General features: G+C 41.8%; 1 protein-coding gene across 1 annotated transcript; it reads right to left on the bottom strand.

Moving 5' to 3' along the window:
* Positions 1 to 279: 279 nt before the first annotated feature.
* Positions 280 to 13,980, bottom strand: MED6 (mediator complex subunit 6). Its single transcript, XM_050897277.1, has 8 exons — positions 13,931 to 13,980; positions 8,208 to 8,367; positions 7,086 to 7,177; positions 4,415 to 4,497; positions 3,611 to 3,719; positions 3,033 to 3,148; positions 2,262 to 2,289; positions 280 to 1,662 (listed from the first exon to the last, which is right to left on the bottom strand). Exons 1-8 carry the CDS (start codon positions 13,950 to 13,952, stop codon positions 1,532 to 1,534), a joined length of 741 nt encoding a protein of 246 aa, XP_050753234.1. The 5' UTR covers positions 13,953 to 13,980; the 3' UTR covers positions 280 to 1,531.
* Positions 13,981 to 14,695: the final 715 nt, after the last annotated feature.

Genomic DNA, 14,695 nt, shown 5'->3' with positions numbered 1-14,695 from the left:
TTGTTTTGAGCATCCCAGAATAACTGCTTTCTATATCTTCACCTGATTTAAGAGTTCACACTAGCTTATTATCTATTTCTATCAACATTTGGAGAAATAGCTGTTCAAACTTGATCCACATGGTATGAAATAAATCTAATACATACTTAAGTACACCGATATATGAATTTTAGGTCTGTATCTGCATCAACAGTGAACAGCTATTGGCTTATCCACATCTTTAACATTACAGCTTTGGATTACAGGACAAAAATTACATGGGTCTTTCCATCATTCAATAGCTATCCAGTCAGAGCTGTTTATTAAGTTACTGAAACAGAAAGAGTCTCTTACAACCTCAAAATAAATTTGACACAGCTATCTAAGCATATCTTAGTCTTCCTTCCTATTTACATTTTGTTTGCTATGTACAGACCTTTTTCGTTTAGTTTTAGTTTACTATAAGAAAGCAGGTAACAGTTGTGAAAAGCAGGCAAGCTATTTTAAGGATTGCTCCATTACTGCAATGAAAAAACAAAACCAAACCAATAGTCATTTTCTTTGCAATGGATGACTTATAATTTTTCTGGAAAAAAAAAAAGGTTTGTGTAAGCAACAAGTTTAAATAGCAAAGTGTATAGCTGTCAGTGATGTTTCTCTTCCACTGCCCTACCTCCTCAGGTCTAAAAGGCAGATGACTAATGAAGGTGATCAGATGCAGCAAGAAAGTGCTAGAAGCACAGAGGAAGAGATGTAATTGATATATTTCAGTTACAGTGAAAAAAGGAGAAATATAAGCAGCTTCACTGAGTGTGCAACAGCAAGACATTTTAGCCTGTTTTATGTCATCATAAATCTCCCTCACAGAACACTAGCTTTTATAATAAAAGACCAGCTTAGCCATTAAGTAAAATGAGTGCCCAAGAACATTTAGAGACTGAGAGCAGTTTGACATCTAATTACATGGATTTGAGCCTCCAGTTATCAAATCTTTTATCTGTATCCCAAGCATACTAAAGGCACAGCTATTTATAGCTAGCAGCCTAAATCCTTTACTTGAACTTTTCTTCCTCAAAAAAGCACACAATATATTCCGATATCCAAGCAAAAAAATGCTGCCAGCACATATGGCATATTTGCTACTAACAAAGTAAGCATTTAAGAAAAGCATTCCAGCAGCCAAGACTTTTATTTGCCAAGAATTCAGATTTTTTTTTTTATATAAAGGTTTGTTCTTTTTACATAGGAAACCAAGACACAAGGGATGCAAGAGTTTGTAAAGATTTCAGGAGGCTGCAAAATATGTCCATGTGAAAACCACTCCCAGAAGCCAACATTCAAAATAAGATGAAGACTGAAAACACCTTCTTTGAGGCAGCTCACATCCTGACATTAACATTTTCATGACAGGTTTCTACAGAAAAAGCTGTTACAAGGACTTCAGTCCCTGAATTGTCAGTCTCAGTGGAAGAGCTTAAATATAAAGAAAGTGGAGCAAGAATCTCCTGTTTTCCAGGTACTGACTAATCCAGATGTGTAACAACTTCTCCCTTCACTGGAGTCTCATCCGTTTTTCAGGTGGTCCTTTAGCGCCAGCACTCTGCTGAGCATTCTTTACAGTCTCTTTTTCCTCTGGCTTGACAGCTTCAGGGGCTGGTTCTGGTTCCTTCTTGATTTGATCCACTTCAGAAATAACAGCAAAAGAAAGTTAAACCTCCAATTTTTATTCCTAAAATACTGTTCAGAGTACTTAGAAAATATTGTTGATGTTCAACGGGCAAAATTAATTTCAAAGGTATAAGAATAACCAAGGACTAAATTCCTACCTATAAGGGTAAAAAAGTGGAATAGATTGAAGAGATACAGTTCATGCTTTTCCTGTTTTGAGGTTGCTTACGATCAACTCAAAGCCTTCACATGCTTTCTTGAGCTTGTAGCACCATGCAAAATCACTAAGATGCTGGACCGACTAAACTGTTCCCTCATTCACCCTTTCACCCTCCTCCTGCTTTCAAAGACCATTTCCTGCATTTGGACCTTCAGGCAATACAGTTTTACAGACAGAAAGGGCAGGAGTAGAATACGCATTTTTTCAGTTTCACTCTGGCTGTCACAGAGAACTCTTATCTAGTACTTTGCTCTTATCTAGTACTTTGCACAATTAGACAAGCCCAGAATTCCTAACCACCTCAGCAGCAGCAGCAAGGAGCTTAAATGGCAACTGGAAGACACCGCTATATAGAGCCCATTTTTTAAGTCTTGTGAAAATATTAGAGTTTTACCTGGGATAGGCTTTTCTCCAGGCTTTTGCTGTGGGGGAGGAAGAAAAAAAAAATAACCCATCAGTGGAACCAAAGTCATAATTCTTAACCCTTCCTACTATTTATTTAGAAATATAAACCAAGCAATGTGCTCTTATACGTAAGAGTTGAGGGTAGAAGGGATCACTAAATACACTTTAAACAAAATCCAATTAACATTTTATAACGTCCAGTTTTTCCTCTGACAACTGAAAAGCACTAAAGCAAAAAATACGCAGTTAGCCAGTCTTTCCCACATCTGAGGAGTAAACATCATTTCCTTTGCTCCCAAGCAGAAGACCTGGTGGAACAAATGGCTACAAGAGACAATCAGAGGTAATCACAACAACTTCACAGAATGCCAAGAATTTCCACGCTAAGTAATGAGCCTCCAGAACAATGGAGTAACTAAACCAAAATAGCTGTGGTGGCTTGATTGAGCTCACAAAGCAGGAAACTGGAAGCAGCAGCAAAATCTGATAGCTGACAAGGACAGACCCTCTGTGATTAGATAAGGAATTTGTATAATAAAATCCACCCTCATAGTTTTGCCAAGGTCTTAATGACTCCTGCAATTACAAAGGAGAATCCTACACTCCAGTCAGAGCCTTCCATTTCAAATATATTATCTAATCCATGTTACCATTGCAGAAAGCACACAAAATTCCCATTCAGCTTCAGTGGTTCAAGTACTTATGACTGCCTTAAGTTCTAAGTAAGTTACAGTAATACTATGGCTTATAAGTATCATACCTGAACAAATCTGGGTGGAAACTTTTGTCTTAGGTCTAAAAGCAAAGCATCTACCCGTTGCCTTTGGAAAATAGAACTTGGTTCTTCTTTCTTCTTGGCTTTTGGTTTAGCTTTCTCTGCAAGTCACAGAAATGTAAGAGAAAGCTGTATTAAAAGTTCTGATCTCTTAGCGGTTCTTTGTTGTATGACAAGTTGGTATTCGTCTCTCCTCTAAACTTCACCTACATTTTCCCTTTGACATCAGTTATTTTTTTTGTGGAAGACAGATTAAGGACAATTCTTACCTCCTGACAAACTGGTTTGGCTTCTGAAAATGTACTTTGGTCTCCAGGGGGTTGAAGAGTTACCCACTTTGATGATACACGGCTCACCATTTTCATCTCCCACCCATGCCTCAACGTTCATCCCCACTAGCACAGAAGAGCAAGATTCCTTCCACCTGACAGGGAGCACTAACTTACCCTTCAGACAGACAGACACTTAACCTCATCTCTACACCATCACTGTGCATTGCCTCAAGCTTTTCCCTACATTACCTTCCCTCCCCCAAAGTACGCAGGAGCAACTAGGAATCATACCTCGTTCTTCTTGATCTTTGAAATGCCACCAGTAGCCCTTGGATGGGTGATAGCGACAGTAGGACATAGCTTCTTCAAAAGCAGACTGAATTCCATGCACTGCAGTGAGCTTTCAGAACAAGAACAGTGTTCAGAATTTAAGGAGAAAATAGAGTGTAAATTTTTGAAAGCAAGGATTTTAAAATTAGTATTCTATATTCATTTTTGTTCTGGGAAGGGAACTTGGGATATCTAGTTTTGGACCAAGAATGTAATCTCTTTAACAGGCTCTTACAAGACCTTTTCTGAAGTGCTTTTCTAAACTGACGGAGAAAAACTTGCAAAAGCAGTGGTTTACTAGAACAGAAGAAATCAAAACAAACCCGAGTATCCAATTTAAAAAGAAATACCACATCAACTTAAAAATATAAGCCTCATTTAAAGAGAAATATTACATTACCTTAACATTAACATTCCAAAGCAAGCTTCACTGAATAGGTATTTAATTGCTATTTCATATGTATTTGTCATGTAATTTTTCTTTTGATTATTCAAACCTCATGCTGTTCTGCCAACTGCATAGCTTCAGTTATTCTGAGCCTTCATCCTTAAACAATGTATCCTACTTTTTGGACCATACTGCACTCTCCCACGATCTTTCATTTCCATGGGGGATGCACACCATATTAACCAGTGGGGTTTAAGTTACTGTACTACACAAGATCTTTCCTCAAAACAGTGAAGGAGGGATTTAAACAGCCTGGGGAACAACCGAAGGCAAAAGCAGATACAAATGGGTATACGTCAAATGCACAGAACACTTACAACTCTGGAGTTGATGACAGACCCTAAGTCAGGTGCCTGATAAATCACTCCAGCAATAATATAGTAGTCGGCCAATGGAATAGCTGTGGGGAGAAAGAAAAAAAAGGCAGGATCAGTTTAAAGCTCTGGCTGAAGACTGTGTATTTGTTGCTGAATTTCAGCAGTAAGCAGAAATTGCAATATTTATCTCATCACCAAATTTTCTCTTTTTAACCTTTTCCTTCAAGGTGTTTTATTTGCACCTTAGCCACAGACTGATAAGGGGAAAAAAACCCAAGGTCTCCTTTAGAGATAGAAAAGCATCAGCTTTAAGTCCTGTCCAACTGCAAACAAGTAATTGACCTTACAAGAGTTGGGGTTTTCAGAGCTACACAAGAGAAGTCAAGTGAACCGCACTGGAAGTAGTTCCACTTGCCTTTGCTACCCGTAGAAATCCACAACAACATAAGATCTCATTCTTCTGGCCTCAGCTTTCTCCAACTTGTACAGTCCTCTTAGCTAGATTTCCCAGACCCAATGGCAGCTAAGCACACACAGAGCATGCCTTTCTAAATTAATAACATTCTGCCAAAAAAAAGACTACCTTCCAAAGGCATTTGCTAAATCAGATTTGGAAACTCTCTTGACCGATCAAAAATTCTTGTTCATTAGAGCTGCAGTGCAGAAGAACATCACAATTGCCTCTGTAATACTCTCCTAAACATTCTTCAATTGAGAAACTACAGCAATGCTATCAGCTTCACATTCCTAAGGATCTTACCTGCACACACATTTGTTCCAGTTCCTCCATCTGTATTAACACTTTCTGTCTGAACCTTTTTACTGACAGGACCCAATTCATCCAGTACTTGCATTTTATGAAGCTTGGACACCTGCCTAAATTAACAGACCAAGACAGCTGGGTGCATATTACAGCCAGTACCCACTTCTCCTCAAAAGAAAGAAGATTCTCAGCATTTCCTTAGAAGTGGAGCAAGACACAGAACAGCAGCTTTACTGTCTCACAGCTCTGTACCAGAGCAGCCTACTTTCCTAGACACGTAACTCTCCCTAATACTGGATCTAAAGATTTTTCCAAAATCACTTCAAACAGGCAAACTCTTGGCTTAAAGAATTTAGAATATACTTTTTTTAAAAAACACACAGAAGTCATAAGACAGGCCTGCACCAGTTCTGAGTACTCAACACTAGCTGTGAACTCATTAAATTTTAGTTTTCCATCCCCATTCTCATGTCTCAAATACACTCATATCTGTACCATGACAAAATGAAACACATGGGTAACATTTGAGCTAGAGAACTATGCGACTCAATCAAGGTACCTAGCGTAAACTGTACAGTCACGATAGGAAAAACGTTACCAAACAAGTCCCAGTTAAGTTCCACCAAACATACATTTGCATTATAGCAAAAGTCTGAACACACATATTGTGGAAGCCCCAGCTCTACTCTTGATCTAAAAAGTGTCAAAACAGGAAATTAAGGGCTCCATGATATTTCCATACTCACCTTTTGAAAGCCAGATTCAAAACCTTTAATAAAGAAACAACTCGAAAAATCTATTAAAGAAGGAATCATATATGTTCTTTTTCAGTATGGAACTGCAATACAAAGAGGTCATTACCTGATATAAGCAAATAAGAAGCATTGCTAGACAAGGCAAAGTCCTGTAGAAGATCAAAATACACATGCAGAGCCTAAGTCACTAAAAAATAAGTTAAGAAATAACTAGCATTAACCCTTTCTTTTCTATAAAGCTGATTCTGAAATAACCTAAATTATTTTACATACACATGCAGTAAACACAGAAGACAGTCCAATAACTATTGAAATGCGGCTACTTTTTTAATCACACACACACAAACAAATTTAAAGTTAAAAAGGAATAATGAAGCCAGCTGCATGCAAATGGGAAAAAAAGCTAAGGTATTTCATTTAAAACTTGGAATGGTCATCAGTGACACTGCAAGAAGGAGTGCTGCTGTTGTCACAAGATTCCCTCACGATTCCAAAATACTCAGTTCTCAGAGGAATAACCAAAACAACAAGCATTTGCGATATCTCATGGTCATTTTTCACATGGGTCGTCATCTTCTACTGACAAGATCCTATTTAGCAGTATAACCAATCCACAGTTGAAGGTGGAAATAGTGCAGAATAAGAGAGTGACGTGACACAAACAGAAGCATAAATGATTCCTATTCCTAACTAATGCAAATCATGGTTCTCCAAAATAAATAAATAAATCACATACTAGCCACTTCAGATGATTAGCTCAAACTAAACTAAGCTCATCGGCCACAAGCAAGGACATCATTAGCCTTATATTCAAATAATTAAAATGAAAACTCTTGCATATCCTAACAGATAAATACGACATGGCATGAATGCTATTATCAATTTCCCATGGCAAAATACACCACAGGGCAGCACTTTCTCGTTGCACTCTTCACATTTCACCACAAGATGGCAATCCCTGCTATTAGCACACTAGAGGTCACTCTGCTAGACAAAATATCTCCACGCCACCACAAAGCGTCATACCCTTTTATTTAGATTTAAGATAAAGACAGAAAAGGGGAACCAGAAGTGCTTAAACACAAGTTAGGAACAGATAGAAGCGACTAACTGATCGGCCTTCTCAACAGTGACAAGAACTGAGTGACCTTACCTTGTGTTGGAGATTGCCTTTGCTGCTTTCGGATAATGAAGAGAATGGGCTCTTGAGCATGAAGAAGGATGTACTCCACTCCAACCATCTGGCTGAAAAAGAAGCAACCAGAATAAGTATCTTCCTCAAAGTAAAATCTGTAGGATGTGAAGAGCTACCAAAAGGCCTGGCAGTAAAAGGGATGAATTTCTGATGCTTTGGAAGCTCTTCTATATAATGTGCAGTAAATAAAGGCATAGGATTTCCTGAGCTAGCTATCAAAACCTAGCTTCATATACAAAGGGAGTTACAACAACCTGACGCAACATCTAAGTAGAAAATGTTAGCAAACAAACAAATAGCAAGAAAGATTACAATTTATCATCAGAGATGTCATTTAAACACAGAAACAAAGGACTGGTATATGATGTGACCATCTGTGTGTCTGATGTGAAAGCCCCTCTGCAACCACATCTGAGCACAAGTGACTTTGCCAATGAACTTTTAGTTCAGCTTGCACACTCCCTATCATATTGTGGAGTCTTTAAATAGTTCTCAAACATCTCACTTGTGCTCAGTGTGGCAGATGGGGAACTGCAAAGAAAGTTAACTTGCGTGTGCTGCAATCTCATTACACAACCATCTGTGATCAGTTTATTTACAACACTCACTACTTTTATTATCCATACTAAAAAGCCAGCTCTTTGGAGGAACTATGTACTAATTATGGCACGTAGCCAGTGGAATATGGAAAAACAAACTATTTATGAACTCAAAGTATGCCCTAACATAAACCCTATTCACCATAGAAAAACATTTAACTACATTACCATTACTCCGGTTCTGTTGAGCTGGGAGAATGAAAGAAGACAGCTTTTCTAATTCAGAGAAATATCTAAAAGGTGATTTACTGGAATCTCAGAACATACATAGAAACGTTCATGCCATTTCAAGGAGGTGTTAAGCATAAGAGAAAGTAGAAGACATCCAAATACAAAAAAAGCTGGGCTCCCTGGCAAGTGGTGGGACTAAAAAGCACAGAACAGAAGGAGGCTTCCAGCATGCCTCCATTCAACCATCAAAGCCTCTGGATGGAGGGACAAAAGGACACTGCACAGGAAGCAGTTCCAAATTACAACTTACTTCAAATGGTCCAAGGTCATCCGCTGCATTTTGACAACTTCATTGTTACATGTTCGGTCATAGAACGGGTTACTTCGCTCTGAGAAATAGTCCAACACACTCCCATTGTTTAATATTGGAATCCAGGAGCTGTCAACCCAGGAAATTCCCAAGAGATTATCTAGGAAGAGAAATCTACACTGAGTACCAAAGTAGCCAGAAACACTACAAATACCTCCAAGAGTAAATTGCCACCAATTAATCGTTATAGCGGGGGAAGGAGGTGGAACACAGCCTCACACAAACCAGTTCTAATTAAAAATGTGTTTCATAGAATTCAAATAATAATTCATATCCTTTAACCTTCTGCAGTTCTGTTGTAGGTACACAATAGAAATATAGCCTTGTTTTATTATTGCACTTTCCTTGACTGCTAGCTGCTGGTATACCTTTATGTCTCAAGAATGTGAGCAGGGTCTGTGTGCACATGTGTGTGTGCACTGTTGGTGGCAGTGAATTAGCTCTGATACTGTACATAATATTATCACACTACACCTACTCAGTAGTATTATGTAGTTTATTTTATAAGCCACAGCATTAGCTGAGTAGAAAGACAATTCAAAGCATGGTTCCTTTTGAAAGCTAGGTCTCTGCTAAGTAAGTTGAATTTATTAAACTAAGTTAGAATCATTGGGGGGGGGGGGGCGGGGAGTGATACACCCCACGCTAAATCTGAGCCTGGTCATGTTTAAAATAGTTTATTTCTTACAAAAATAGTTTCCAAGCTGTAAACTATGATGACGAAAAATAGGTAAAACACTACAGAGATCTATTAATTAAACCAAGAGTTTTCTTTTGCTAAAGCCAATGAGTAAACTACTGAGTGAAACAAAAAAGTGGCATTGGTAACATTTCCAAGATGTTCTGTTATTGAAATACATATCACTAAGATTTCACAGCAGCTGATACTGCTATGTTTCAAAAATTATTATTTTTGATGTGGGTGAAATCTATAATAAACAAAAAAACTCAAAATGACAGACATGAAGATGCTATCTTTGGGCAGATGTTTCCCAGTAGTCTTGAAAAAGAGAGTTTATTCCTGACTCTACAATTAATCTGCCAAATTGCCTGCAGCAAATTACTTATTCCATAACTCAGTGGAAATTACAGAAATCTAACTACAGAGTATAAACAATTATATAAAAAAGCAAGCTTTTTAAATGAAACATACTCTATACCCTGCAAATCATTATATGCCAGTTAAGTTCCTACAGATTTGGGGACATTTGAATTAAAATCCCTGGATTTTATTATCACACTGCAGCAAAATGATGTTCCTCAAGCAGATATGTGCTGGTTTTGGCTGGGATAGAGTTAATTTTCTTCACAGTAGCTAGTATGGTGCTATGTTTTGGAATACAGGGATGTTTTCATTATTGCTGAGCAGTGCTTACACAGAGTCAAGGCCTTTTCTGCTTCTCACACCACCCCATCAGCGAGTACGCTGGGGGTGCACAAGAAGTTGGGAGGCGACACAGCCAGGACAGCTGACCCCAACTGACCAAAGGGATATTCCACACCATATGACATCATGCTCAGCATGTAAAGCTGGGGGAAGAAGGAAGGGGGAGATGTTCAGAGTGATGGCATTTGTCTTACCAAGCAACCACTACACGTGATGGAGCCCTGCTTTCCTGGAGATGGCTGAACACCTGCCTGCTGACGGGAAGTGGTGAATGAATTCCTTGTTTTGCTTTGCTTGCATGTGTGGCTTTTGCTTTACCTATTAAATTGTCTTTATCTCAGCCCACGAGTTTTCTCACTTTACTCTTCTGATTCTCTCCCCCATCCCACTGGGGGGGAGTGAGCGAGCGGCTGTGTGGTGCTTAGTTGCCAGCTGGGGTCAAACCATGACAGTCCTTTTTGGTGCCCAACGTGGGGCTCGAAGGGTTCGAGATAACAACAGATTTGATTGGAATGTGCTAGACTGAATTTATGGCTGTTATTGCTGTTTTGCTATTAATTGGCAGGCTCCTGTGCTTGCCATGGGGCTTGCTTGCCTTACTGTATATTAGAGTCTAGTGCTCACTAGTGGCTGCTTTTTGATTTCGCTGCTTGCTGTACTGCTTATCATCTTACTCTGCTGTGCCTCGGAACATTTTGATAACAGCAATGGCCATGCACCTGGGCTGGCAGATGGCCAGGGCATCGCTGCTGCTTCTGTGCTGCTGTACTGGACAGGCTGGAACTCCAGTGTGAACTCAAGTCAAAGGGACTGTGACCTGTGGATGAGTCACAGACTCATTTGGAGCAGACACCCCAAAGCACCTGTGGCCGTGGATAAGCCCATGCCAGAGCAGGTATATCTCGAAGTGTCTGTGGCCGTGGTTATGTCTGTGCCGCAGCAAGTATACCTCTGAAGGGATTGTGGCCCAAGGATAAATCCACACTGGAGAAGGTACACCTTGAAGCATCTGTGGCTGTGGATAAGTCTATGCTGCAGCAAGTACACCTTGAAGCATCAGTGGCTGTGCATGAGGTCATGCTGGAGCACCTCAAAGCGTGTGGCCTTGGATAAGCCCACGACAGAGCAGGTACGCCCATGGAGGGACTGCAGCCATGGGTAAGGCCATGTTGGAGCAGGTTTACTTCTGAAGGGACTGGCGCGGTGGGTAAGACCACGCTGGAGCAGGTACATCTCTGAAGGCATTGTGGCCCATGGAGAAGGCCACGCTGGAACAGGTGCACCTCAAAGCGACTGTGGCTGTGGATAAGTCCATGCTGCAGCAGGCATACCCCTGAAGAGACTGTGGCTCACAGGTAAGGCTCCACTTGGAGCAGGTACACCCCTACGGGACTGCAGTCTGTGGATAAGTCCAAGCTGGAGCAGGGGCAAGGGGAGGAGTTCATTGCAATGTTAAACCCTATGGTCTGGTCCAAAGGGACCACAGGTGGAGATTGTAATGGAAATACCTTTAAATTGTTGTAACCCATGATTTGAGTTGCATGTTATGGGAATTACTATAGCAAGAACCCCTTGCTGCTAGCCAGGCTAGAATTTCCAAGACACAAGAAAGCAAAAAACAGAGACATGTATTGTTTAGAATTAAAAACTGTAATTGATGAGAAGTCATTGAAGACTGAATGAAGAACTGACATTCCCTTCTCGCAGGAACCATTCCCTTCTCGCAGGAACCATTCCCTTCTCGCAGGAACCATTCCCTTCTCGCAGGAACCATTCCCTTCTCGCAGGAACCATTCCCTTCTCGCAGGAACCATTCCCTTACATTCACGCTTTATATACATACCCAGAACTCCCACTTATCATTCCACTGTGAATATTTAACTTCTGCAACAACTCTGCGTGCTCAAGGATGACTGAATCAGTTCCAAAAATGTCAGCTCATATACTATTAGCAGCTTCTCTGAGGAACAGTTAATAAAGTAACACTAGCTGCCCAGCAAACCAGGAAAAATGCAGCATAAATAGTCATGCATAAATCATTTTGCGTTATTAATCTCATAATTGCCAGCCTAACTCTTTCACAGAATGGGGCGGGAGGTGGGGGGGGGGGAAGTCTAGAGGCATTCATGTTATTTCACATACACTATTCTCTCTCCTCACTATAAAAAAAGGAAATCTCAGAAACACAGCACTAAGATCCATTATTAAGCACTTAAGTTGTGATAGCGCTGATTATCCTAAATGCCTTTCAAAACCAAAAGACAAGCTTTCCTTCCCAACACCACCAAAATCTTAAGTGCTTGCCACAATAAATTCTCATATTACATTTCAAATACGAACTTTTCTTGCTTGTATGATTAACAATAACTACATTTCTCAAGAGGAATGTCAGGCAAGCTTCATATATATACATAGCTATAATGCTGTATATAGACTGATAAACATATTGTAAAACGGAATATAAAGTTCGGCTCTAAGGCTCAATTACCCATAGCTGCTTAGTGCCAATGATTATAATTGCCTTTATAACTAGCAAGATTGTTCTCTTAAACTATTCTTGGAAAAAAGGGGAGGAAGAACAAAACCAACCATGAACCTGACATGCCTGTTATTCCCACTAAGAAGGGAGCACTTGTGTTTATTTTGGGTATGAGAAAGAAGGGATGGTGTTCCTGCTTCCCTGTTCCTTTCAAAAACAGGACATCTTGTTCAAAGCACTTTTTGTGGAATTTGCATCACAGATGCAAAAGTAAAGTCCTTGTGACAATAATGCCAATCTGCCATGAATGTCAAGACAATTTGGGGGACAAGCCAGCAAACCATGGCAAAAAATGAGAGGAGAGCAATTCACACAATGTGCTGTACCTGGCCTTGCCAGCTGGATAGCCCAACGCTAGGCTTTTACAAACTGAGAGGAACAGTAAAATAGTTTGATAGCTTAAAAATAGAAGTATGCCTCAAAATCTACTTAATATATTGACTCATATTAGATAAAAGACTTTGAGGGAACTTAAATGATCTGGATTAAGACAGAAGGTTCTCATACCAGCTAATAACTTAATACAGCACTCCTCCATTAATTGTCCACATAGCTCCTTGCTGCAATATGAAACAAGGCAGTCAGAAAAGCAAACAGGACTGCAGACATCATTAAGTAAGATTTTTAAGAAAAAAGGAAAAAAACCTCTGTGGCATTATCAAAATTAACCCCTCACAAGCTTTCCCTAAATATCTGCTCTTGGTCATTCTCTGAGACCCCACCACACAGGCTTTCGGTGTGATTCCATTCAGACACCCTGATGGAGAAAAATAATTTCCTTTCTCATGCCCTCTCAACCCCCTCTTCCTCCCTCAAAGTTCAAACTCTTCACAATAATTTAACCTGTATTTTGTTTACAACGTAAACCTTCTTTAATATTTCATTCAAATATCATCCCTTCTTCTTCAAAACATTCATATCCCTGAATTCTCACCCAAACCTTTCTGTTCTCAGTTACTTCAGCTTTCTTTCTGGCTTTTCTAACACCTGGCCTGCCTCATCACATCCACCTGAAGCGCTGTAAAGATTACCAGCTTAACTCACTGCTTTGGTCCAGTGCAAGTCCCACACATGCCAGTGTTTCCCACTTTCCTCCACGCTTCAGAGCTAAAACTCTGTTTTTGAGCTGTTCCCTTATGTTACTGTCTCACCCCAGGACCTCCTTATTCCACCTGAAAAGGCAGAAGTGTACCAGAAGGGAGGCTTGTTTTTCCCAGCTGGCCCTGAACACACTCTCCTAGCCTACCTCAAGTCCAAGAAAACGGCTTTTTACACAGTTTTTCCTCCCAGTTCCTTCTCGTGACATAGATGCATTAGCAACGCTACTAAGCGCTCTTGTGCAGAGTTTTCAAAGACATACGAACAAACTTAGTAGCTCCACTGCCCCTACAGAGCACTAATAAAGGAAGCAGCTCTATCACCCTCCCACCTTTGGCCACAACTCATCGTCCAGTAACCTGGACGCTCCTTGCAGCGAATACTATTAGCACAGCAACCTCCAGCCAGCCAGGACGGTGCCCGTTACGCCAACCTCCTCCTTCAGCCGCAGCTGCCCCGGGGCAGCCAGGCCCGCCGCGCTCTGCCCCACGGAAGGAGCTCACCCCTCCGCGCTCCCCGCGCCCGCCGGCGGAGCTCAGCTCAGCGGGCAGGGCCCACAGCTCGACACGGAGGCACCCCCCCCCGGGCCGCGGGCCCCGAGCGGGGAGCCCCGAGCGCCCACACACGCCCCAGCCCTACCTCGGATATCCACAGCCGCCATGGCCGCGCCGCGCACTTCCGCCCGGCGCCCTGACGGGGGGGGGGGGGGGGGGGGGAGGCGGCGAAGACAGGAAGCGGGGTAGAGCGGCACCGGCAACAGAGACGGGAAACGAGAGCGGCGCCACGCCCGGCGGGGCGGGAGGAGGGGGCGGGGCCTCCGGCAGCGGGGCGGGGCCAGCCGGGGTGAAGGCGGTCCTCGGCCAGCCCTGCTATGCGGTGGGGTGGGGTGGGATGGGGTGGGATGGGATGGGATGGGATGGGATGGGTGGGATGGGATGGGATGGGATGGGATGGGATGGGGTGGGGTGGGGTGGGAGAACGTCCCTCGTCCCAGCACGCAGTCGCTGGCTGGGGAAACACAAGCATGAAGCGAAGGGCTGTGCTGCCCCAGGCTCCCACCACAACCGCGGTGTGACCTGCTCTTCACCCCTGAGTGATGCATAACCAGAACGATGGCATTAGTGACGAAAATTAAATGCATTTTTAATGCTAATTCTGACCTGTTTGTTCAAAAACAGAGATACAGGCATTTTACAATCGTTTTCACCTCGTCTTGGCCCTCTGGGAATTGCCAGTCACTTTCAAAGTGAAAGAGACGTGGGCTGCAGTTCCTGTGAGCATCACACCCATCCTGGTTGAGTTGGCTGAGGTAGCCCTGATGCAGATTGCCATGTGGGAATAATACGGGATGTTTGAGACCACACCATCAGAACACTGCATGGTTCCTGTCCTGAGGTTTGGTCC

This window comes from Gymnogyps californianus, chromosome 5, assembly GCF_018139145.2.
Source record: "Gymnogyps californianus isolate 813 chromosome 5, ASM1813914v2, whole genome shotgun sequence".
Lineage (NCBI taxonomy): Eukaryota > Metazoa > Chordata > Aves > Accipitriformes > Cathartidae > Gymnogyps > Gymnogyps californianus.
Note: the sequence above shows the minus strand (reverse complement) of the source record. Positions and strands in the feature narration are given on the sequence as shown.

Coding starts and splice junctions, on each gene's coding strand:
- MED6 (XM_050897277.1), bottom strand. CDS start 13,952: ATGGCGGCTGTGGATATCCGAG. Junction 4,498..7,085: donor AAGGCAATCTCCAACACAAG/GTAAGGTCACTC, acceptor TTCTCCCCACAG/CTATTCCATTGGCCGACTAC. Junction 3,149..3,610: donor CAAAGATCAAGAAGAACGAG/GTATGATTCCTA, acceptor TGTGACTTGCAG/AGAAAGCTAAACCAAAAGCC.